At 46.9% G+C, this 23,077-nt stretch overlaps 1 protein-coding gene across 1 annotated transcript in view; it reads right to left on the bottom strand.

Moving 5' to 3' along the window:
* Nucleotides 1–1,630: 1,630 nt before the first annotated feature.
* Nucleotides 1,631–23,077, bottom strand: part of LOC106594530 (ADP-ribosylation factor-like protein 6) — a 290,187-nt gene continuing 268,740 nt past the window's right edge. The window contains exons 6-8 of the mRNA XM_045714020.2: nt 3,583–3,712; nt 3,282–3,337; nt 1,631–2,041 (exon numbers count right to left, since the gene is read on the bottom strand). Coding sequence (XP_045569976.1) covers nt 2,013–2,041; nt 3,282–3,337; nt 3,583–3,712 — 215 coding nt within the window. The 3' untranslated portion in view covers nt 1,631–2,012. The remainder of the gene's footprint in view (nt 2,042–3,281; nt 3,338–3,582; nt 3,713–23,077) is intronic.

A 23,077-nucleotide genomic window follows, 5' to 3' on the forward strand; every position in this document is an offset into this window, starting at 1 on the left:
CTACAGGATCGGGTCACCGCCTTGATGTTAGTGGAGAACGACAGGGTGTTGTCCAGGATCACGCCAAGGTTCTTAGCACTCTGGGAGGAGGACACAAGGGAGTTGTCAACCGTGATGGCGAGATCATGGAACGGGCAGTCCTTCCCCGGGAGGAAGAGCAGCTCCGTCTTGCCGAGGTTCAGCTTGAGCTGGTGATCCGTCATCCACACTGATATGTCTGACAGACATGCAGAGATGCGATTCGCCGCCTGGTTATCAGAAGGGGGAAAGGAGAAGATTAATTGTGTGTCGTCTGCATAGCAATGATAGGAGAGACCATGTGAGGATATGACAGAGCCAAGTGACTTGGTGTATAGCGAGAATAGGAGAGGGCCTAGAACAGAGCCCTGGGGGACACCAGTGGTGAGAGCGCATGGTGCGGAGACAGATTCTCGCCACGCCACCTGGTAGGAGCGACCTGTCAGGTAGGACGCAATCCAAGCGTGGGCCGCGCCGGAGATGCCCAACTCGGAGAGGGTGGAGAGGAGGATCTGATGGTTCACAGTATCAAAGGCAGCAGATAGGTCTAGAAGTATGAGAGCAGAGGAGAGAGAGTTAGCTTTAGCAGTGCGGAGAGCCTCCGTGACACAGAGAAGAGCAGTCTCAGTTGAATGCCCAGTCTTGAAACCTGACTGATTAGGATCAAGAAGGTCATTCTGAGAGAGATAGCAGGAGAGCTGGCCAAGGACGGCACGTTCAAGAGTTTTGGAGAGAAAAGAAAGAAGGGATACTGGTCTGTAGTTGTTGACATCGGAGGGATCGAGTGTAGGTTTTTTCAGAAGGGGTGCAACTCTCGCTCTCTTGAAGACGGAAGGGACGTAGCCAGCGGTCAAGGATGAGTTGATGAGCGAGGTGAGGAAGGGGAGAAGGTCTCCGGAAATGGTCTGGAGAAGAGAGGAGGGGATAGGGTCAAGTGGGCAGGTTGTTGGGCGGCCGGCCGTCACAAGACGCGAGATTTCATCTGGAGAGAGAGGGGAGAAAGAGGTCAAAGCACAGGGTAGGGCAGTGTGAGCAGGACCAGCGGTGTCGTTTGACTTAGCAAACGAGGATCGGATATCGTCAACCTTCTTTTCAAAATGGTTGACGAAGTCATCCGCAGAGAGGAAGGAGGGGGGGGAGGGGGAGGAGGATTCAGGAGGGAGGAGAAGGTAGCAAAGAGCTTCCTAGGGTTAGAGGCAGATGCTTGGAATTTAGAGTGGTAGAAAGTGGCTTTAGCAGCAGAGACAGAAGAGGAGAATGTAGAGAGGAGTGAGTGAAAGGATGCCAGGTCCGCCTAGAGGCGAGTTTTCCTTCATTTCCGCTCGGCTGCCCGGAGCCCTGTTCTCATTACTGTAGAATATCAGTCCAAAACATTACTGTAGAATATCAGTCAAAACATTACTGTAGAATATCAGTCCAAAACATTACTGTAGAATATCAGTCCACAACATTACCGTATTATATCAGTCAAAACATTACTGTAGAATATCAGTCAAAACATTAATGTAGAATATCAGTCCACAACATTACCGTATTATATCAGTCCAAAACATTACTGTAGAATATCAGTCAAAACATTACTGTAAAATATCAATCCAAAACAAAACAATACTCCATTTAAAACTGGTTTATTGGGAGTGGGTCATTTGAAATGAGGGTAAAAAAGAGAAATTGGTGGCAAAGATGTGTGAATTATCTGACGAAATAATATCTATTTCCAGGGGCCGTTGGTAAGGCTATTCCTTCATCCAGACTGGTTGATGTTTAAAGGTCAAAGGTCATAGCTGGCTCCAACTCTTCTGAGACGTGTGTGTGTGTGGTGTGTGTGTGTGTGTGTGTGTGTGTGTGTGTGTGTGTGTGTGGTTGGGTGGTGGTGAGAGTCATGTTGAGAATTTACACCATTGGGGTCAACGCCCGAGGGACTCCAGTGTTGCCATGACGCCACCCAGACGATGGCATTTCCCCCCTCCCCACCCCTCCGTCGCGTCGTTCTCTCAACCTCTCACGTTCTCATCGTTTTGATCTGGATAAAAAAAAAAAAAAACGGAGACCAATCAGATCTCAAATTGTTCTCCAAGAGAGGAGGGTTATAAGAGGTCATAAGAGGAGCTATGAACAGCGGAAGGTTTACAGGGATCTAGAGACACGTCACAAAGGGAGAAAGGGAATGTTGACCAAGGCAGACGACTGGAATGACGTGGACTAAAGGACCATTATGGGGGTTCTACTGCCAGTCTACTACACTAAACACTAATGACGTGGACTAAAGGACCATTATGGGGTTCTACTGCCAGTCTACTACACTAAACACTAATGACGTGGACTAAAGGACCATTATGGGGTTCTACTGCCAGTCTACTACACTAAACACTAATGACGTGGACTAAAGGACCATTATGGGGTTCTACTGCCAGTCTACTACACTAAACACTAATGACGTGGACTAAAGGACCATTATGGGGTTCTACTGCCAGTCTACTACACTAACACTAATGACGTGGACTAAAGGACCATTATGGGGTTCTACTGCCAGTCTACTACACTAACACTAATGACGTGGACTAAAGGACCATTATAGGGGTTCTACTGCCAGTCTACTACACTAAACACTAATGACGTGGACTAAAGGACCCTTATGGGGTTCTACTGCCAGTCTACTACACTAAACACTAATGACGTGGACTAAAGGACCATTATGGGGCTCTACTGCCAGTCTACTACACTAAACACTAATGACGTGGACTAAAGGACCATTATAGGGGTTCTACTGCCAGTCTACTACACTAAACACTAATGGCGTGGACTAAAGGACCATTATGGGGTTCTACTGCCAGTCTACTACACTAAACACTAATGACGTGGACTAAAGGACCATTATGGGGTTCTACTGCCAGTCTACTACACTAAACACTAATGACGTGGACTAAAGGACCATTATGGGGTTCTACTGCCAGTCTACTACACTAAACACTAATGACGTGGACTAAATGACCATTATGGGGGTTCTACTGCCAGTCTACTACACTAAACACTAATGACGTGGACTAAAGGACCATTATGGGGTTCTACTGCCAGTCTACTACACTAATGACGTAAAATACTCACAGGGTCATTTCATCTACAGATGGAAGTCAAAATGGAAATAAACCATGATTTAAATGAAGCTATCGTTTCTTCATATCACATAACTATGGTAAATCAATCAAACCCATTTGGTGAGCTGAAACCATGACAGAGAGAGAGTGTGGAATGTCTGCTAATACCTTGCAGCCAATCAACGCCTTCTAGTAAACCCTCTCCTTTCACAGCATCACTGGCACTGAAACAGACACAAAGAGAGCAAGTCAGTGAAAAACCAACGCTTCAACAACAATTAGAAAAGGAAGCGTTTTGTCATATATATATATATATATAAAAAGGCCTGTTCTGAAGGTTGGACCAAAAAAAAAACAGACCGTATTAAATCTAAATGTACTGTAACTGACTGAATCATGGACCTGGTCTAGAAACGTTAAATGTGTGCCAACAATGGATTCTGGGTGTTTTTATAACGAGTCCATCTACCAGATGTGCCAGGGCTTGTCCTTGATTTTCTCCAGACAGAGGAGCTGGGAGACCTTGACTGAAGAAAGGGCGTCTCTCACGTCCATCTTGTTGGCAAAGAACAGCAAGGGGATTCGCCGGTGCTTTATGTCTAAATACACGGAGAAGGGTAGAATCAGGCACACAAACAACGGCTTCAGAAAGTTGTGTTTACAGGCAGAATGTAAAAAAACGGATTTCAATTCGGATTTAGTGTCACCGGTCTACACACAATTACCCCATAACGTCAAAGTGGAATCATGTTTTTAGAAAAGTTTACCAAATTAATTGGCTTGGTTGAAATGATACGTGTGTGTGGATGATTCACCTGAGTGGTTGAGGAGTGTATAATGAGAAGGATGATTCACCTGGGTGGTTGAGGAGTGTATAATGTGTTGGATGATTCACCTGGGTGGTTGAGGAGCGTATAATGAGGAGGATGATTCACCTGGGTGGTTGAGGAGTGTATAATCTGTTGGATGATTCACCTGGGTGGATGAGGAGTGTATAATGTGTTGGATGATTCCCCTGGGTGGATGAGGAGTGTATACTGAGGATTATTCACCTGGGTGGTTGAGGAGTGTATAATGTGTTGGATGATTCACCTGGGCGGTTGAGGAGTGTATAATGAGGAGGATGATTCACCTGGGTGGTTGAGGAGCGTATAATGAGGAGGATGATTCACCTGGGTGGTTGAGGAGCGTATAATGAGGAGGATGATTCACGAGGGTGGTTGAGGAGCGTATAATGAGGAGGATGATTCACCTGGGTGGATGAGGAGCGTATAATGAGGAGGATGATTCACCTGGGTGGTTGAGGAGTGCATAATGAGGAGGATGATTCCCCTGGGTGGTTGAGGTGTGTATAATGTGTTGGATGATTCACCTGGGTGGTTGAGGAGTGTATAATGTGTTGGATGATTCACCTGGGTGGTTGAGGAGTGTATAATGAGGATGATTCACCTGGGTGGTTGAGGAGCGTATAATGTCTTGGATGATTCACCTGGGTGGTTGAGGAGCGTATAATGTCTTGGATGATTCACCTGGGTGGTTGAGGAGTGTATAATGAGGAGGATGATTCACTTGGGTGGTTGAGGAGCGTATAATGAGGAGGATGATTCACCTGGATGGTTGAGGAGTGTATAATGAGGAGGATGATTCGCCTGGGTGGTTGAGGAGTGTATAATGAGGAGGATGATTCACCTGGGTGGTTGAGGAGTGTATAATGAGGAGGATGATTCACCTGGGTGGTTGAGGATCGTATAATGTGGATGATTCACCTGGGTGGTTGAGGAGTGTATAATGTGGATGATTCACCTGGGTGGTTGAGGAGTGTATAATGAGGATGATTCACCTGTGTGGTTGAGGAGTGTATAATGAGGAGCATGATTCACCTGGGTGGTTTAGGAGTGTATAATGTGTTGGATGATTCACCTGGGTGGTTGAGGAGTGTATAATGTGCTGGATGATTCACCTGGGTGGTTGAAGAGTGTTTAATGAGGAGGATGATTCACCTGGGTGGTTGAGGAGTGTATAATGAGGAGTGATGATTCACCTGGGTGGTTGAGGAGTGTATAATGTGTTGGATGATTCACCTGGGTGGTTGAGGAGTGTATAATGTGTTGGATGATTCACCTGGGTGGTTGAGGAGTGTATAATGTGTTGGATGATTCACCTGGGTGGTTGAGGAGTGTGTAATGAGGAGGATGATTCACCTAGGTGGTTGAGGAGTGTATAATGTGTTGGATGATTCACCTGGGTGGTTGAGGAGTGTATAATGACGATGATTCACCTGGGTGGTTGAGGACTGTATAATGAGGAGTGATGATTCACCTGGGTGGTTGAGGAGTGTATAATGTGTTGGATGATTCACCTGGGTGGTTGAGGAGTGTATAATGTGTTGGATGATTCACCTGGGTGGTTGAGGAGTGTATAATGAGGATGATTCACCTGGATGGTTGAGGAGTGTATAATGAGGATGATTCACCTGGATGGTTGAGGAGCGTATAACGAGGAGGATGATTCACCTGGGTGGTTGAGGAGCGTATAATGAGGAGGATGATTCACCTGGGTGGTTGAGGAGTGTATAATGTGTTGGATGATTCACCTGGGTGGTTGAGGAGCGTATAATGAGGAGGATGATTCACCTGGGTGGTTGAGGAGCGTATAACGAGGAGGATGATTCACCTGGGTGGTTGAGGAGTGTATAATGTGTTGGATGATTCACCTGGGTGGTTGAGGAGTGTATAATGAGGAGGATGATTCACCTGGGTGGTTGAGGAGTGTATAATGAGGATGATTCACCTGGGTGGTTGAGGAGTGTATAATGTGTTGGATGATTCACCTGGGTGGTTGAGGAGTGTATAATGAGGAGGATGATTCACCTGGGTGGTTGAGGAGTGTATAATGAGGATGATTCACCTGGGTGGTTGAGGAGTGTATAATGAGGATGATTCACCTGGGTGGTTGAGGAGTGTATAATGAGGAGGATGATTCACCTGGGTGGATGAGGAGTGTATAATGTGTTGGATGATTCACCTGGGTGGTTGAGGAGTGTATAATGAGGAGGATGATTCACCTGGGTGGTTGAGGAGTGTATAATGAGGAGGATGATTCACCTGGGTGGTTGAGGAGTTTATAATGTGTTGGATGATTCATCTGGGTGGTTGAGGAGTGTATAATGAGGATGATTCACGTGGGTGGATGAGGAGTGTATAATGTGTTGGATGATTCACCTGGGTGGTTGAGGAGCGTATAATGAGGAGTATGATTCACATGGGTGGTTGAGGAGCGTATAATGAGGATGATTCACCTGGGTGGTTGAGGAGTGTATAATGAGGGGGATGATTCACCTGGGTGGTTGAGAAGTGTATAATGAGGATGATTCACCTGGGTGGTTGCGGAGCGTATAATGAGGATGATTCACCTGGGTGGTTGAGGAGCGTATAACGAGGAGGATGATTCACCTGGGTGGTTGAAGAGTGTATAATGAGGATGATTCACCTGGGTGGTTGCGGAGCGTATAATGAGGATGATTCACCTGGGTGGTTGAGGAGTGTATAATGTGTTGGATGATTCACCTGGGTGGTTGAGGAGTGTATAATGAGGAGGATGATTCACCTGGGTGGTTAAGGAGTGTATAATGAGGATGATTCACCTGGGTGGTTGTGGAGTGTATAATGAGGATGATTCACCTGGGTGGTTGAGGAGTGTATAATGAGGAGGATGATGCACCTGGGTGGATGAGGAGTGTATAATGTGTTGGATGATTCACCTGGGTGGTTGAGGAGTGTATAATGAGGAGGATGATTCACCTGGGTGGTTGAGAAGTGTATAATGAGGATGATTCACCTGGGTGGTTGCGGAGCGTATAATGAGGATGATTCACCTGGGTGGTTGAGGAGCGTATAACGAGGAGGATGATTCACCTGGGTGGTTGAAGAGTGTATAATGAGGATGATTCACCTGGGTGGTTGCGGAGCGTATAATGAGGATGATTCACCTGGGTGGTTGAGGAGTGTATAATGTGTTGGATGATTCACCTGGGTGGTTGAGGAGTGTATAATGAGGAGGATGATTCACCTGGGTGGTTAAGGAGTGTATAATGAGGATGATTCACCTGGGTGGTTGTGGAGTGTATAATGAGGATGATTCACCTGGGTGGTTGAGGAGTGTATAATGAGGAGGATGATGCACCTGGGTGGATGAGGAGTGTATAATGTGTTGGATGATTCACCTGGGTGGTTGAGGAGTGTATAATGAGGAGGATGATTCACCTGGGTGGTTGAGGAGTGTATAATGAGGAGGATGATTCACCTGTGTGGTTGAGGAGTTTATAATGTGTTGGATGATTCACCTGGGTGGTTGAGGAGTGTATAATGAGGATGATTCACCTGGGTGGATGAGGAGTGTATAATGTGTTGGATGATTCACCTGGGTGGTTGAGGAGCGTATAATGAGGAGGATGATTCACCTGGGTGGTTGAGGAGTGTATAATGAGGGGGATGATTCACCTGGGTGGTTGTTGAGTGTATAATGAGGGGGATGATTCACCTGGGTGGTTGAAGAGTGTATAATGAGGATGATTCACCTGGGTGGTTGAGGAGCGTATAATGAGGATGATTCACCTGGGTGGTTGAGGAGCGTATAACGAGGAGGATGATTCACCTGGGTGGTTGAGGAGCGTATAACGAGGAGGATGATTCACCTGCGTGGTTGAGGAGTGTATAATGTGTTGGATGATTCACCTGGGTGGTTGAGGAGCGTATAATGAGGATGATTCACCTGGGTGGTTGAGGAGTGTATAATGAGGGGGATGATTCACCTGGGTGGTTGTTGAGTGTATAATGAGGGGGATGATTCACCTGGGTGGTTGAAGAGTGTATAATGAGGATGATTCACCTGGGTGGTTGAGGAGCGTATAATGAGGATGATTCACCTGGGTGGTTGAGGAGCGTATAACGAGGAGGATGATTCACCTGGGTGGTTGAGGAGCGTATAATGAGGAGGATGATTCACCTGGGTGGTTGAGGAGTGTATAATCTGTTGGATGATTCACCTGGGTGGATGAGGAGTGTATAATGTGTTGGATGATTCCCCTGGGTGGATGAGGAGTGTATACTGAGGATTATTCACCTGGGTGGTTGAGGAGTGTATAATGTGTTGGATGATTCACCTGGGCGGTTGAGGAGTGTATAATGAGGAGGATGATTCACCTGGGTGGTTGAGGAGCGTATAATGAGGAGGATGATTCACCTGGGTGGTTGAGGAGCGTATAATGAGGAGGATGATTCACGAGGGTGGTTGAGGAGCGTATAATTAGGAGGATGATTCACCTGGGTGGATGAAGAGCGTATAATGAGGAGGATGATTCACCTGGGTGGTTGAGGAGTGCATAATGAGGAGGATGATTCCCCTGGGTGGTTGAGGTGTGTATAATGTGTTGGATGATTCACCTGGGTGGTTGAGGAGTGTATAATGTGTTGGATGATTCACCTGGGTGGTTGAGGAGTGTATAATGAGGATGATTCACCTGGGTGGTTGAGGAGCGTATAATGTCTTGGATGATTCACCTGGGTGGTTGAGGAGCGTATAATGTCTTGGATGATTCACCTGGGTGGTTGAGGAGTGTATAATGAGGAGGATGATTCACTTGGGTGGTTGAGGAGCGTATAATGAGGAGGATGATTCACCTGGATGGTTGAGGAGTGTATAATGAGGAGGATGATTCGCCTGGGTGGTTGAGGAGTGTATAATGAGGAGGATGATTCACCTGGGTGGTTGAGGAGTGTATAATGAGGAGGATGATTCACCTGGGTGGTTGAGGATCGTATAATGTGGATGATTCACCTGGGTGGTTGAGGAGTGTATAATGTGGATGATTCACCTGGGTGGTTGAGGAGTGTATAATGAGGATGATTCACCTGTGTGGTTGAGGAGTGTATAATGAGGAGCATGATTCACCTGGGTGGTTTAGGAGTGTATAATGTGTTGGATGATTCACCTGGGTGGTTGAGGAGTGTATAATGTGCTGGATGATTCACCTGGGTGGTTGAGGAGTGTTTAATGAGGAGGATGATTCACCTGGGTGGTTGAGGAGTGTATAATGAGGAGTGATGATTCACCTGGGTGGTTGAGGAGTGTATAATGTGCTGGATGATTCACCTGGGTGGTTGAGGAGTGTTTAATGAGGAGGATGATTCACCTGGGTGGTTGAGGAGTGTATAATGAGGAGTGATGATTCACCTGGGTGGTTGAGGAGTGTATAATGTGTTGGATGATTCACCTGGGTGGTTGAGGAGTGTATAATGTGTTGGATGATTCACCTGGGTGGTTGAGGAGTGTATAATGTGTTGGATGATTCACCTGGGTGGTTGAGGAGTGTGTAATGAGGAGGATGATTCACCTAGGTGGTTGAGGAGTGTATAATGTGTTGGATGATTCACCTGGGTGGTTGAGGAGTGTATAATGACGATGATTCACCTGGGTGGTTGAGGAGTGTATAATGAGGAGTGATGATTCACCTGGGTGGTTGAGGAGTGTATAATGTGTTGGATGATTCACCTGGGTGGTTGAGGAGTGTATAATGTGTTGGATGATTCACCTGGGTGGTTGAGGAGTGTATAATGAGGATGATTCACCTGGATGGTTGAGGAGTGTATAATGAGGATGATTCACCTGGATGGTTGAGGAGCGTATAACGAGGAGGATGATTCACCTGGGTGGTTGAGGAGCGTATAACGAGGAGGATGATTCACCTGGGTGGTTGAGGAGTGTATAATGTGTTGGATGATTCACCTGGGTGGTTGAGGAGCGTATAATGAGGAGGATGATTCACCTGGGTGGTTGAGGAGCGTATAACGAGGAGGATGATTCACCTGGGTGGTTGAGGAGTGTATAATGTGTTGGATGATTCACCTGGGTGGTTGAGGAGTGTATAGTGAGGAGGATGATTCACCTGGGTGGTTGAGGAGTGTATAATGAGGATGATTCACCTGGGTGGTTGAGGAGTGTATAATGTGTTGGATGATTCACCTGGGTGGTTGAGGAGTGTATAATGAGGAGGATGATTCACCTGGGTGGTTGAGGAGTGTATAATGAGGATGATTCACCTGGGTGGTTGAGGAGTGTATAATGAGGATGATTCACCTGGGTGGTTGAGGAGTGTATAATGAGGAGGATGATTCACCTGGGTGGATGAGGAGTGTATAATGTGTTGGATGATTCACCTGGGTGGTTGAGGAGTGTATAATGAGGAGGATGATTCACCTGGGTGGTTGAGGAGTGTATAATGAGGAGGATGATTCACCTGGGTGGTTGAGGAGTTTATAATGTGTTGGATGATTCATCTGGGTGGTTGAGGAGTGTATAATGAGGATGATTCACCTGGGTGGATGAGGAGTGTATAATGTGTTGGATGATTCACCTGGGTGGTTGAGGAGCGTATAATGAGGAGTATGATTCACATGGGTGGTTGAGGAGCGTATAATGAGGATGATTCACCTGGGTGGTTGAGGAGTGTATAATGAGGGGGATGATTCACCTGGGTGGTTGAGAAGTGTATAATGAGGATGATTCACCTGGGTGGTTGCGGAGCGTATAATGAGGATGATTCACCTGGGTGGTTGAGGAGCGTATAACGAGGAGGATGATTCACCTGGGTGGTTGAAGAGTGTATAATGAGGATGATTCACCTGGGTGGTTGCGGAGCGTATAATGAGGATGATTCACCTGGGTGGTTGAGGAGTGTATAATGTGTTGGATGATTCACCTGGGTGGTTGAGGAGTGTATAATGAGGAGGATGATTCACCTGGGTGGTTAAGGAGTGTATAATGAGGATGATTCACCTGGGTGGTTGTGGAGTGTATAATGAGGATGATTCACCTGGGTGGTTGAGGAGTGTATAATGAGGAGGATGATGCACCTGGGTGGATGAGGAGTGTATAATGTGTTGGATGATTCACCTGGGTGGTTGAGGAGTGTATAATGAGGAGGATGATTCACCTGGGTGGTTGAGGAGTGTATAATGAGGAGGATGATTCACCTGTGTGGTTGAGGAGTTTATAATGTGTTGGATGATTCACCTGGGTGGTTGAGGAGTGTATAATGAGGATGATTCACCTGGGTGGATGAGGAGTGTATAATGTGTTGGATGATTCACCTGGGTGGTTGAGGAGCGTATAATGAGGAGGATGATTCACCTGGGTGGTTGAGGAGTGTATAATGAGGGGGATGATTCACCTGGGTGGTTGTTGAGTGTATAATGAGGGGGATGATTCACCTGGGTGGTTGAAGAGTGTATAATGAGGATGATTCACCTGGGTGGTTGAGGAGCGTATAATGAGGATGATTCACCTGGGTGGTTGAGGAGCGTATAACGAGGAGGATGATTCACCTGGGTGGTTGAGGAGCGTATAACGAGGAGGATGATTCACCTGCGTGGTTGAGGAGTGTATAATGTGTTGGATGATTCACCTGGGTGGTTGAGGAGCGTATAATGAGGATGATTCACCTGGGTGGTTGAGGAGTGTATAATGAGGGGGATGATTCACCTGGGTGGTTGTTGAGTGTATAATGAGGGGGATGATTCACCTGGGTGGTTGAAGAGTGTATAATGAGGATGATTCACCTGGGTGGTTGAGGAGCGTATAATGAGGATGATTCACCTGGGTGGTTGAGGAGCGTATAACGAGGAGGATGATTCACCTGGGTGGTTGAGGAGCGTATAATGAGGAGGATGATTCACCTGGGTGGTTGAGGAGTGTATAATCTGTTGGATGATTCACCTGGGTGGATGAGGAGTGTATAATGTGTTGGATGATTCCCCTGGGTGGATGAGGAGTGTATACTGAGGATTATTCACCTGGGTGGTTGAGGAGTGTATAATGTGTTGGATGATTCACCTGGGCGGTTGAGGAGTGTATAATGAGGAGGATGATTCACCTGGGTGGTTGAGGAGCGTATAATGAGGAGGATGATTCACCTGGGTGGTTGAGGAGCGTATAATGAGGAGGATGATTCACGAGGGTGGTTGAGGAGCGTATAATTAGGAGGATGATTCACCTGGGTGGATGAGGAGCGTATAATGAGGAGGATGATTCACCTGGGTGGTTGAGGAGTGCATAATGAGGAGTATGATTCCCCTGGGTGGTTGAGGTGTGTATAATGTGTTGGATGATTCACCTGGGTGGTTGAGGAGTGTATAATGTGTTGGATGATTCACCTGGGTGGTTGAGGAGTGTATAATGAGGATGATTCACCTGGGTGGTTGAGGAGCGTATAATGTCTTGGATGATTCACCTGGGTGGTTGAGGAGCGTATAATGTCTTGGATGATTCACCTGGGTGGTTGAGGAGTGTATAATGAGGAGGATGATTCACTTGGGTGGTTGAGGAGCGTATAATGAGGAGGATGATTCACCTGGATGGTTGAGGAGTGTATAATGAGGAGGATGATTCGCCTGGGTGGTTGAGGAGTGTATAATGAGGAGGATGATTCACCTGGGTGGTTGAGGAGTGTATAATGAGGAGGATGATTCACCTGGGTGGTTGAGGATCGTATAATGTGGATGATTCACCTGGGTGGTTGAGGAGTGTATAATGTGGATGATTCACCTGGGTGGTTGAGGAGTGTATAATGAGGATGATTCACCTGTGTGGTTGAGGAGTGTATAATGAGGAGCATGATTCACCTGGGTGGTTTAGGAGTGTATAATGTGTTGGATGATTCACCTGGGTGGTTGAGGAGTGTATAATGTGCTGGATGATTCACCTGGGTGGTTGAGGAGTGTTTAATGAGGAGGATGATTCACCTGGGTGGTTGAGGAGTGTATAATGAGGAGTGATGATTCACCTGGGTGGTTGAGGAGTGTATAATGTGTTGGATGATTCACCTGGGTGGTTGAGGAGTGTATAATGTGTTGGATGATTCACCTGGGTGGTTGAGGAGTGTGTAATGAGGAGGATGATTCACCTAGGTGGTTGAGGAGTGTATAATGTGTTGGATGATTCACCTGGGTGGTTGAGGAGTGTATAATGACGATGATTCACCTGGGTGGTTGAGGAGTGTATAATGAGGAGTGATGATTCACCTGGGTGGTTGAGGAGTGTATAATGTGTTGGATGATTCACCTGGGTGGTTGAGGAGTGTATAATGAGGATGATTCACCTGGGTGGTTGAGGAGTGTATAATGAGGAGTGATGATTCACCTGGGTGGTTGAGGAGTGTATAATGTGTTGGATGATTCACCTGGGTGGTTGAGGAGTGTATAATGTGTTGGATGATTCACCTGGGTGGTTGAGGAGTGTATAATGAGGATGATTCACCTGGATGGTTGAGGAGTGTATAATGAGGATGATTCACCTGGATGGTTGAGGAGCGTATAACGAGGAGGATGATTCACCTGGGTGGTTGAGGAGCGTATAACGAGGAGGATGATTCACCTGGGTGGTTGAGGAGTGTATAATGTGTTGGATGATTCACCTGGGTGGTTGAGGAGCGTATAATGAGGAGGATGATTCACCTGGGTGGTTGAGGAGCGTATAACGAGGAGGATGATTCACCTGGGTGGTTGAGGAGTGTATAATGTGTTGGATGATTCACCTGGGTGGTTGAGGAGTGTATAATGAGGAGGATGATTCACCTGGGTGGTTGAGGAGTGTATAATGAGGATGATTCACCTGGGTGGTTGAGGAGTGTATAATGTGTTGGATGATTCACCTGGGTGGTTGAGGAGTGTATAATGAGGAGGATGATTCACCTGGGTGGTTGAGGAGTGTATAATGAGGATGATTCACCTGGGTGGTTGAGGAGTGTATAATGAGGATGATTCACCTGGATGGTTGAGGAGTGTATAATGAGGAGGATGATTCACCTGGGTGGATGAGGAGTGTATAATGTGTTGGATGATTCACCTGGGTGGTTGAGGAGTGTATAATGAGGAGGATGATTCACCTGGGTGGTTGAGGAGTTTATAATGTGTTGGATGATTCATCTGGGTGGTTGAGGAGTGTATAATGAGGATGATTCACCTGGGTGGATGAGGAGTGTATAATGTGTTGGATGATTCACCTGGGTGGTTGAGGAGCGTATAATGAGGAGTATGATTCACATGGGTGGTTGAGGAGCGTATAATGAGGATGATTCACCTGGGTGGTTGAGGAGTGTATAATGAGGGGGATGATTCACCTGGGTGGTTGAGAAGTGTATAATGAGGATGATTCACCTGGGTGGTTGCGGAGCGTATAATGAGGATGATTCACCTGGGTGGTTGAGGAGCGTATAACGAGGAGGATGATTCACCTGGGTGGTTGAAGAGTGTATAATGAGGATGATTCACCTGGGTGGTTGCGGAGCGTATAATGAGGATGATTCACCTGGGTGGTTGAGGAGTGTATAATGTGTTGGATGATTCACCTGGGTGGTTGAGGAGTGTATAATGAGGAGGATGATTCACCTGGGTGGTTAAGGAGTGTATAATGAGGATGATTCACCTGGGTGGTTGTGGAGTGTATAATGAGGAGGATGATTCACCTGGGTGGTTGAGGAGTGTATAATGAGGAGGATGATTCACCTGGGTGGTTGAGGAGTGTATAATGAGGGGGATGATTCACCTGGGTGGTTGTTGAGTGTATAATGAGGGGGATGATTCACCTGGGTGGTTGAAGAGTGTATAATGAGGATGATTCACCTGGGTGGTTGAGGAGCGTATAATGAGGATGATTCACCTGGGTGGTTGAGGAGCGTATAACGAGGAGGATGATTCACCTGGGTGGTTGAGGAGCGTATAACGAGGAGGATGATTCACCTGCGTGGTTGAGGAGTGTATAATGTGTTGGATGATTCACCTGGGTGGTTGAGGAGCGTATAATGAGGATGATTCACCTGGGTGGTTGAGGAGTGTATAATGAGGGGGATGATTCACCTGGGTGGTTGTTGAGTGTATAATGAGGGGGATGATTCACCTGGGTGGTTGAAGAGTGTATAATGAGGATGATTCACCTGGGTGGTTGAGGAGCGTATAATGAGGATGATTCACCTGGGTGGTTGAGGAGCGTATAACGAGGAGGATGATTCACCTGGGTGGTTGAGGAGCGTATAATGAGGAGGATGATTCACCTGGGTGGTTGAGGAGTGTATAATCTGTTGGATGATTCACCTGGGTGGATGAGGAGTGTATAATGTGTTGGATGATTCCCCTGGGTGGATGAGGAGTGTATACTGAGGATTATTCACCTGGGTGGTTGAGGAGTGTATAATGTGTTGGATGATTCACCTGGGCGGTTGAGGAGTGTATAATGAGGAGGATGATTCACCTGGGTGGTTGAGGAGCGTATAATGAGGAGGATGATTCACCTGGGTGGTTGAGGAGCGTATAATGAGGAGGATGATTCACGAGGGTGGTTGAGGAGCGTATAATTAGGAGGATGATTCACCTGGGTGGATGAGGAGCGTATAATGAGGAGGATGATTCACCTGGGTGGTTGAGGAGTGCATAATGAGGAGGATGATTCCCCTGGGTGGTTGAGGTGTGTATAATGTGTTGGATGATTCACCTGGGTGGTTGAGGAGTGTATAATGTGTTGGATGATTCACCTGGGTGGTTGAGGAGTGTATAATGAGGATGATTCACCTGGGTGGTTGAGGAGCGTATAATGTCTTGGATGATTCACCTGGGTGGTTGAGGAGCGTATAATGTCTTGGATGATTCACCTGGGTGGTTGAGGAGTGTATAATGAGGAGGATGATTCACTTGGGTGGTTGAGGAGCGTATAATGAGGAGGATGATTCACCTGGATGGTTGAGGAGTGTATAATGAGGAGGATGATTCGCCTGGGTGGTTGAGGAGTGTATAATGAGGAGGATGATTCACCTGGGTGGTTGAGGAGTGTATAATGAGGAGGATGATTCACCTGGGTGGTTGAGGATCGTATAATGTGGATGATTCACCTGGGTGGTTGAGGAGTGTATAATGTGGATGATTCACCTGGGTGGTTGAGGAGTGTATAATGAGGATGATTCACCTGTGTGGTTGAGGAGTGTATAATGAGGAGCATGATTCACCTGGGTGGTTTAGGAGTGTATAATGTGTTGGATGATTCACCTGGGTGGTTGAGGAGTGTATAATGTGCTGGATGATTCACCTGGGTGGTTGAGGAGTGTTTAATGAGGAGGATGATTCACCTGGGTGGTTGAGGAGTGTATAATGAGGAGTGATGATTCACCTGGGTGGTTGAGGAGTGTATAATGTGTTGGATGATTCACCTGGGTGGTTGAGGAGTGTATAATGTGTTGGATGATTCACCTGGGTGGTTGAGGAGTGTATAATGTGTTGGATGATTCACCTGGGTGGTTGAGGAGTGTGTAATGAGGAGGATGATTCACCTAGGTGGTTGAGGAGTGTATAATGTGTTGGATGATTCACCTGGGTGGTTGAGGAGTGTATAATGACGATGATTCACCTGGGTGGTTGAGGAGTGTATAATGAGGAGTGATGATTCACCTGGGTGGTTGAGGAGTGTATAATGTGTTGGATGATTCACCTGGGTGGTTGAGGAGTGTATAATGAGGATGATTCACCTGGGTGGTTGAGGAGTGTATAATGAGGAGTGATGATTCACCTGGGTGGTTGAGGAGTGTATAATGTGTTGGATGATTCACCTGGGTGGTTGAGGAGTGTATAATGTGTTGGATGATTCACCTGGGTGGTTGAGGAGTGTATAATGAGGATGATTCACCTGGATGGTTGAGGAGTGTATAATGAGGATGATTCACCTGGATGGTTGAGGAGCGTATAACGAGGAGGATGATTCACCTGGGTGGTTGAGGAGCGTATAACGAGGAGGATGATTCACCTGGGTGGTTGAGGAGTGTATAATGTGTTGGATGATTCACCTGGGTGGTTGAGGAGCGTATAATGAGGAGGATGATTCACCTGGGTGGTTGAGGAGCGTATAACGAGGAGGATGATTCACCTGGGTGGTTGAGGAGTGTATAATGTGTTGGATGATTCACCTGGGTGGTTGAGGAGTGTATAATGAGGAGGATGATTCACCTGGGTGGTTGAGGAGTGTATAATGAGGATGATTCACCTGGGTGGTTGAGGAGTGTATAATGTGTTGGATGATTCACCTGGGTGGTTGAGGAGTGTATAATGAGGAGGATGATTCACCTGGGTGGTTGAGGAGTGTATAATGAGGATGATTCACCTGGGTGGTTGAGGAGTGTATAATGAGGATGATTCACCTGGATGGTTGAGGAGTGTATAATGAGGAGGATGATTCACCTGGGTGGATGAGGAGTGTATAATGTGTTGGATGATTCACCTGGGTGGTTGAGGAGTGTATAATGAGGAGGATGATTCACCTGGGTGGTTGAGGAGTTTATAATGTGTTGGATGATTCATCTGGGTGGTTGAGGAGTGTATAATGAGGATGATTCACCTGGGTGGATGAGGAGTGTATAATGTGTTGGATGATTCACCTGGGTGGTTGAGGAGCGTATAATGAGGAGTATGATTCACATGGGTGGTTGAGGAGCGTATAATGAGGATGATTCACCTGGGTGGTTGAGGAGTGTATAATGAGGGGGATGATTCACCTGGGTGGTTGAGAAGTGTATAATGAGGATGATTCACCTGGGTGGTTGCGGAGCGTATAATGAGGATGATTCACCTGGGTGGTTGAGGAGCGTATAACGAGGAGGATGATTCACCTGGGTGGTTGAAGAGTGTATAATGAGGATGATTCACCTGGGTGGTTGCGGAGCGTATAATGAGGATGATTCACCTGGGTGGTTGAGGAGTGTATAATGTGTTGGATGATTCACCTGGGTGGTTGAGGAGCGTATAATGAGGATGATTCACCTGGGTGGTTGAGGAGCGTATAACGAGGAGGATGATTCACCTGGGTGGTTGAGGAGCGTATAACGAGGAGGATGATTCACCTGCGTGGTTGAGGAGTGTATAATGTGTTGGATGATTCACCTGGGTGGTTGAGGAGCGTATAATGAGGATGATTCACCTGGGTGGTTGAGGAGTGTATAATGAGGGGGATGATTCACCTGGGTGGTTGTTGAGTGTATAATGAGGGGGATGATTCACCTGGGTGGTTGAAGAGTGTATAATGAGGATGATTCACCTGGGTGGTTGAGGAGCGTATAATGAGGATGATTCACCTGGGTGGTTGAGGAGCGTATAACGAGGAGGATGATTCACCTGGGTGGTTGAGGAGCGTATAATGAGGAGGATGATTCACCTGGGTGGTTGAGGAGTGTATAATCTGTTGGATGATTCACCTGGGTGGATGAGGAGTGTATAATGTGTTGGATCATTCCCCTGGGTGGATGAGGACTGTATACTGAGGATTATTCACCTGGGTGGTTGAGGAGTGTATAATGTGTTGGATGATTCACCTGGGCGGTTGAGGAGTGTATAATGAGGAGGATGATTCACCTGGGTGGTTGAGGAGCGTATAATGAGGAGGATGATTCACCTGGGTGGTTGAGGAGCGTATAATGAGGAGGATGATTCACGAGGGTGGTTGAGGAGCGTATAATTAGGAGGATGATTCACCTGGGTGGATGAGGAGCGTATAATGAGGAGGATGATTCACCTGGGTGGTTGAGGAGTGCATAATGAGGAGGATGATTCCCCTGGGTGGTTGAGGTGTGTATAATGTGTTGGATGATTCACCTGGGTGGTTGAGGAGTGTATAATGTGTTGGATGATTCACCTGGGTGGTTGAGGAGTGTATAATGAGGATGATTCACCTGGGTGGTTGAGGAGCGTATAATGTCTTGGATGATTCACCTGGGTGGTTGAGGAGCGTATAATGTCTTGGATGATTCACCTGGGTGGTTGAGGAGTGTATAATGAGGAGGATGATTCACTTGGGTGGTTGAGGAGCGTATAATGAGGAGGATGATTCACCTGGATGGTTGAGGAGTGTATAATGAGGAGGATGATTCGCCTGGGTGGTTGAGGAGTGTATAATGAGGAGGATGATTCACCTGGGTGGTTGAGGAGTGTATAATGAGGAGGATGATTCACCTGGGTGGTTGAGGATCGTATAATGTGGATGATTCACCTGGGTGGTTGAGGAGTGTATAATGTGGATGATTCACCTGGGTGGTTGAGGAGTGTATAATGAGGATGATTCACCTGTGTGGTTGAGGAGTGTATAATGAGGAGCATGATTCACCTGGGTGGTTTAGGAGTGTATAATGTGTTGGATGATTCACCTGGGTGGTTGAGGAGTGTATAATGTGCTGGATGATTCAGCTGGGTGGTTGAGGAGTGTTTAATGAGGAGGATGATTCACCTGGGTGGTTGAGGAGTGTATAATGAGGAGTGATGATTCACCTGGGTGGTTGAGGAGTGTATAATGTGTTGGATGATTCACCTGGGTGGTTGAGGAGTGTATAATGTGTTGGATGATTCACCTGGGTGGTTGAGGAGTGTATAATGTGTTGGATGATTCACCTGGGTGGTTGAGGAGTGTGTAATGAGGAGGATGATTCACCTAGGTGGTTGAGGAGTGTATAATGTGTTGGATGATTCACCTGGGTGGTTGAGGAGTGTATAATGAGGATGATTCACCTGGGTGGTTGAGGAGTGTATAATGAGGATGATTCACCTGGATGGTTGAGGAGCGTATAACGAGGAGGATGATTCACCTGGGTGGTTGAGGAGCGTATAACAAGGAGGATGATTCACCTGGGTGGTTGAGGAGTGTATAATGTGTTGGATGATTCACCTGGGTGGTTGAGGAGCGTATAATGAGGAGGATGATTCACCTGGGTGGTTGAGGAGCGTATAACGAGGAGGATGATTCACCTGGGTGGTTGAGGAGTGTATAATGTGTTGGATGATTCACCTGGGTGGTTGAGGAGTGTATAATGAGGAGGATGATTCACCTGGGTGGTTGAGGAGCGTATAATGAGGAGGATGATTCACCTGGGTGGTTGAGGAGTGTATAATGTGTTGGATGATTCACCTGGGTGGTTGAGGAGTGTATAATGAGGAGGATGATTCACCTGGGTGGTTGAGGAGTGTATAATGAGGATGATTCACCTGGGTGGTTGAGGAGTGTATAATGAGGATGATTCACCTGGGTGGTTGAGGAGTGTATAATGAGGAGGATGATTCACCTGGGTGGTTGAGGAGCGTATAATGTCTTGGATGATTCACCTGGGTGGTTGAGGAGTGTATAATGAGGAGGATGATTCACTTGGGTGGTTGAGGAGCGTATAATGAGGAGGATGATTCACCTGGATGGTTGAGGAGTGTATAATGAGGAGGATGATTCGCCTGGGCGGTTGAGGAGTGTATAATGAGGAGGATGATTCACCTGGGTGGTTGAGGAGCGTATAATGAGTTGGATGATTCACCTGGGTGGTTGAGGAGCGTATAATGAGGAGGATGATTCACGAGGGTGGTTGAGGAGCGTATAATGAGGAGGATGATTCACCTGGGTGGTTGAGGAGTGTATAATGAGGAGGATGATTCACCTGGGTGGTTGAGGAGTGTATAATGAGGATGATTCACCTGGGTGGTTGAGGAGTGTATAATGAGGATGATTCACCTGGGTGGTTGAGGAGTGTATAATGAGGAGGATGATTCACCTGGGTGGTTGAGGAGCGTATAATGTCTTGGATGATTCACCTGGGTGGTTGAGGAGTGTATAATGAGGAGGATGATTCACTTGGGTGGTTGAGGAGCGTATAATGAGGAGGATGATTCACCTGGATGGTTGAGGAGTGTATAATGAGGAGGATGATTCGCCTGCGTGGTTGAGGAGTGTATAATGAGGAGGATGATTCACCTGGGTGGTTGAGGAGTGTATAATGAGGAGGATGATTCACCTGGGTGGTTGAGGATCGTATAATGTGGATGATTCACCTGGGTGGTTGAGGAGTGTATAATGTGGATGATTCACCTGGGTGGTTGAGGAGTGTATAATGAGGATGATTCACCTGTGTGGTTGAGGAGTGTATAATGAGGAGCATGATTCACCTGGGTGGTTTAGGAGTGTATAATGTGTTGGATGATTCACCTGGGTGGTTGAGGAGTGTATAATGTGCTGGATGATTCACCTGGGTGGTTGAGGAGTGTTTAATGAGGAGGATGATTCACCTGGGTGGTTGAGGAGTGTATAATGTGTTGGATGATTCACCTGGGTGGTTGAGGAGTGTATAATGTGTTGGATGATTCACCTGGGTGGTTGAGGAGTGTATAATGTGTTGGATGATTCACCTGGGTGGTTGAGGAGTGTGTAATGAGGAGGATGATTCACCTAGGTGGTTGAGGAGTGTATAATGTGTTGGATGATTCACCTGGGTGGTTGAGGAGTGTATAATGACGATGATTCACCTGGGTGGTTGAGGAGTGTATAATGAGGAGTGATGATTCACCTGGGTGGTTGAGGAGTGTATAATGTGTTGGATGATTCACCTGGGTGGTTGAGGAGTGTATAATGTGTTGGATGATTCACCTGGGTGGTTGAGGAGTGTATAATGAGGATGATTCACCTGGGTGGTTGAGGAGTGTATAATGAGGATGATTCACCTGGATGGTTGAGGAGCGTATAACGAGGAGGATGATTCACCTGGGTGGTTGAGGAGCGTATAACGAGGAGGATGATTCACCTGGGTGGTTGAGGAATGTATAATGTGTTGGATGATTCACCTGGGTGGTTGAGGAGCGTATAATGAGGTGGATGATTCACCTGGGTGGTTGAGGAGCGTATAACGAGGAGGATGATTCACCTGGGTGGTTGAGGAGTGTATAATGTGTTGGATGATTCACCTGGGTGGTTGAGGAGTGTATAATGAGGAGGATGATTCACCTGGGTGGTTGAGGAGTGTATAATGAGGATGATTCACCTGGGTGGTTGAGGAGTGTATAATGAGGATGATTCACCTGGGTGGTTGAGGAGTGTATAATGAGGATGATTCACCTGGGTGGTTGAGGAGTGTATAATGAGGAGGATGATTCACCTGGGTGGATGAGGAGTGTATAATGTGTTGGATGATTCACCTGGTCGGTTGAGGAGTGTATAATGAGGAGGATGATTCACCTGGGTGGTTGAGGAGTGTATAATGAGGAGGATGATTCACCTGGGTGGTTGAGGAGTTTATAATGTGTTGGATGATTCATCTGGGTGGTTGAGGAGCGTATAACGAGGAGGATGATTCACCTGCGTGGTTGAGGAGTGTATAATGTGTTGGATGATTCACCTGGGTGGTTGAGGAGCGTATAATGAGGAGGATGATTCACCTGGGTGGTTGAGGAGCGTATAATGAGGATGATTCACCTGGGTGGTTGAGGAGTGTATAATGAAGGGGATGATTCACCTGGGTGGTTGTTGAGTGTATAATGAGGGGGATGATTCACCTGGGTGGTTGAAGAGTGTATAATGAGGATGATTCACCTGGGTGGTTGAGGAGCGTATAATGAGGATGATTCACCTGGGTGGTTGAGGAGCGTATAACGAGGAGGATGATTCACCTGGGTGGTTGAGGAGCGTATAATGAGGAGGATGATTCACCTGGGTGGTTGAGGAGTGTATAATCTGTTGGATGATTCACCTGGGTGGATGAGGAGTGTATAATGTGTTGGATGATTCCCCTGGGTGGATGAGGAGTGTATACTGAGGATTATTCACCTGGGTGGTTGAGGAGTGTATAATGTGTTGGATGATTCACCTGGGCGGTTGAGGAGTGTATAATGAGGAGGATGATTCAACTGGGTGGTTGAGGAGCGTATAATGAGGAGGATGATTCACCTGGGTGGTTGAGGAGCGTATAATGAGGAGGATGATTCACGAGGGTGGTTGAGGAGCGTATAATGAGGAGGATGATTCACCTGGGTGGATGAGGAGCGTATAATGAGGAGGATGATTCACCTGGGTGGTTGAGGAGTGCATAATGAGGAGGATGATTCCCCTGGGTGGTTGAGGTGTGTATAATGTGTTGGATG

This window comes from Salmo salar, unplaced genomic scaffold (assembly GCF_965601325.2).
Source record: "Salmo salar unplaced genomic scaffold, fSalSal1 ptg000229l, whole genome shotgun sequence".
NCBI classification, from domain to species: Eukaryota; Metazoa; Chordata; class Actinopteri; order Salmoniformes; family Salmonidae; genus Salmo; species Salmo salar.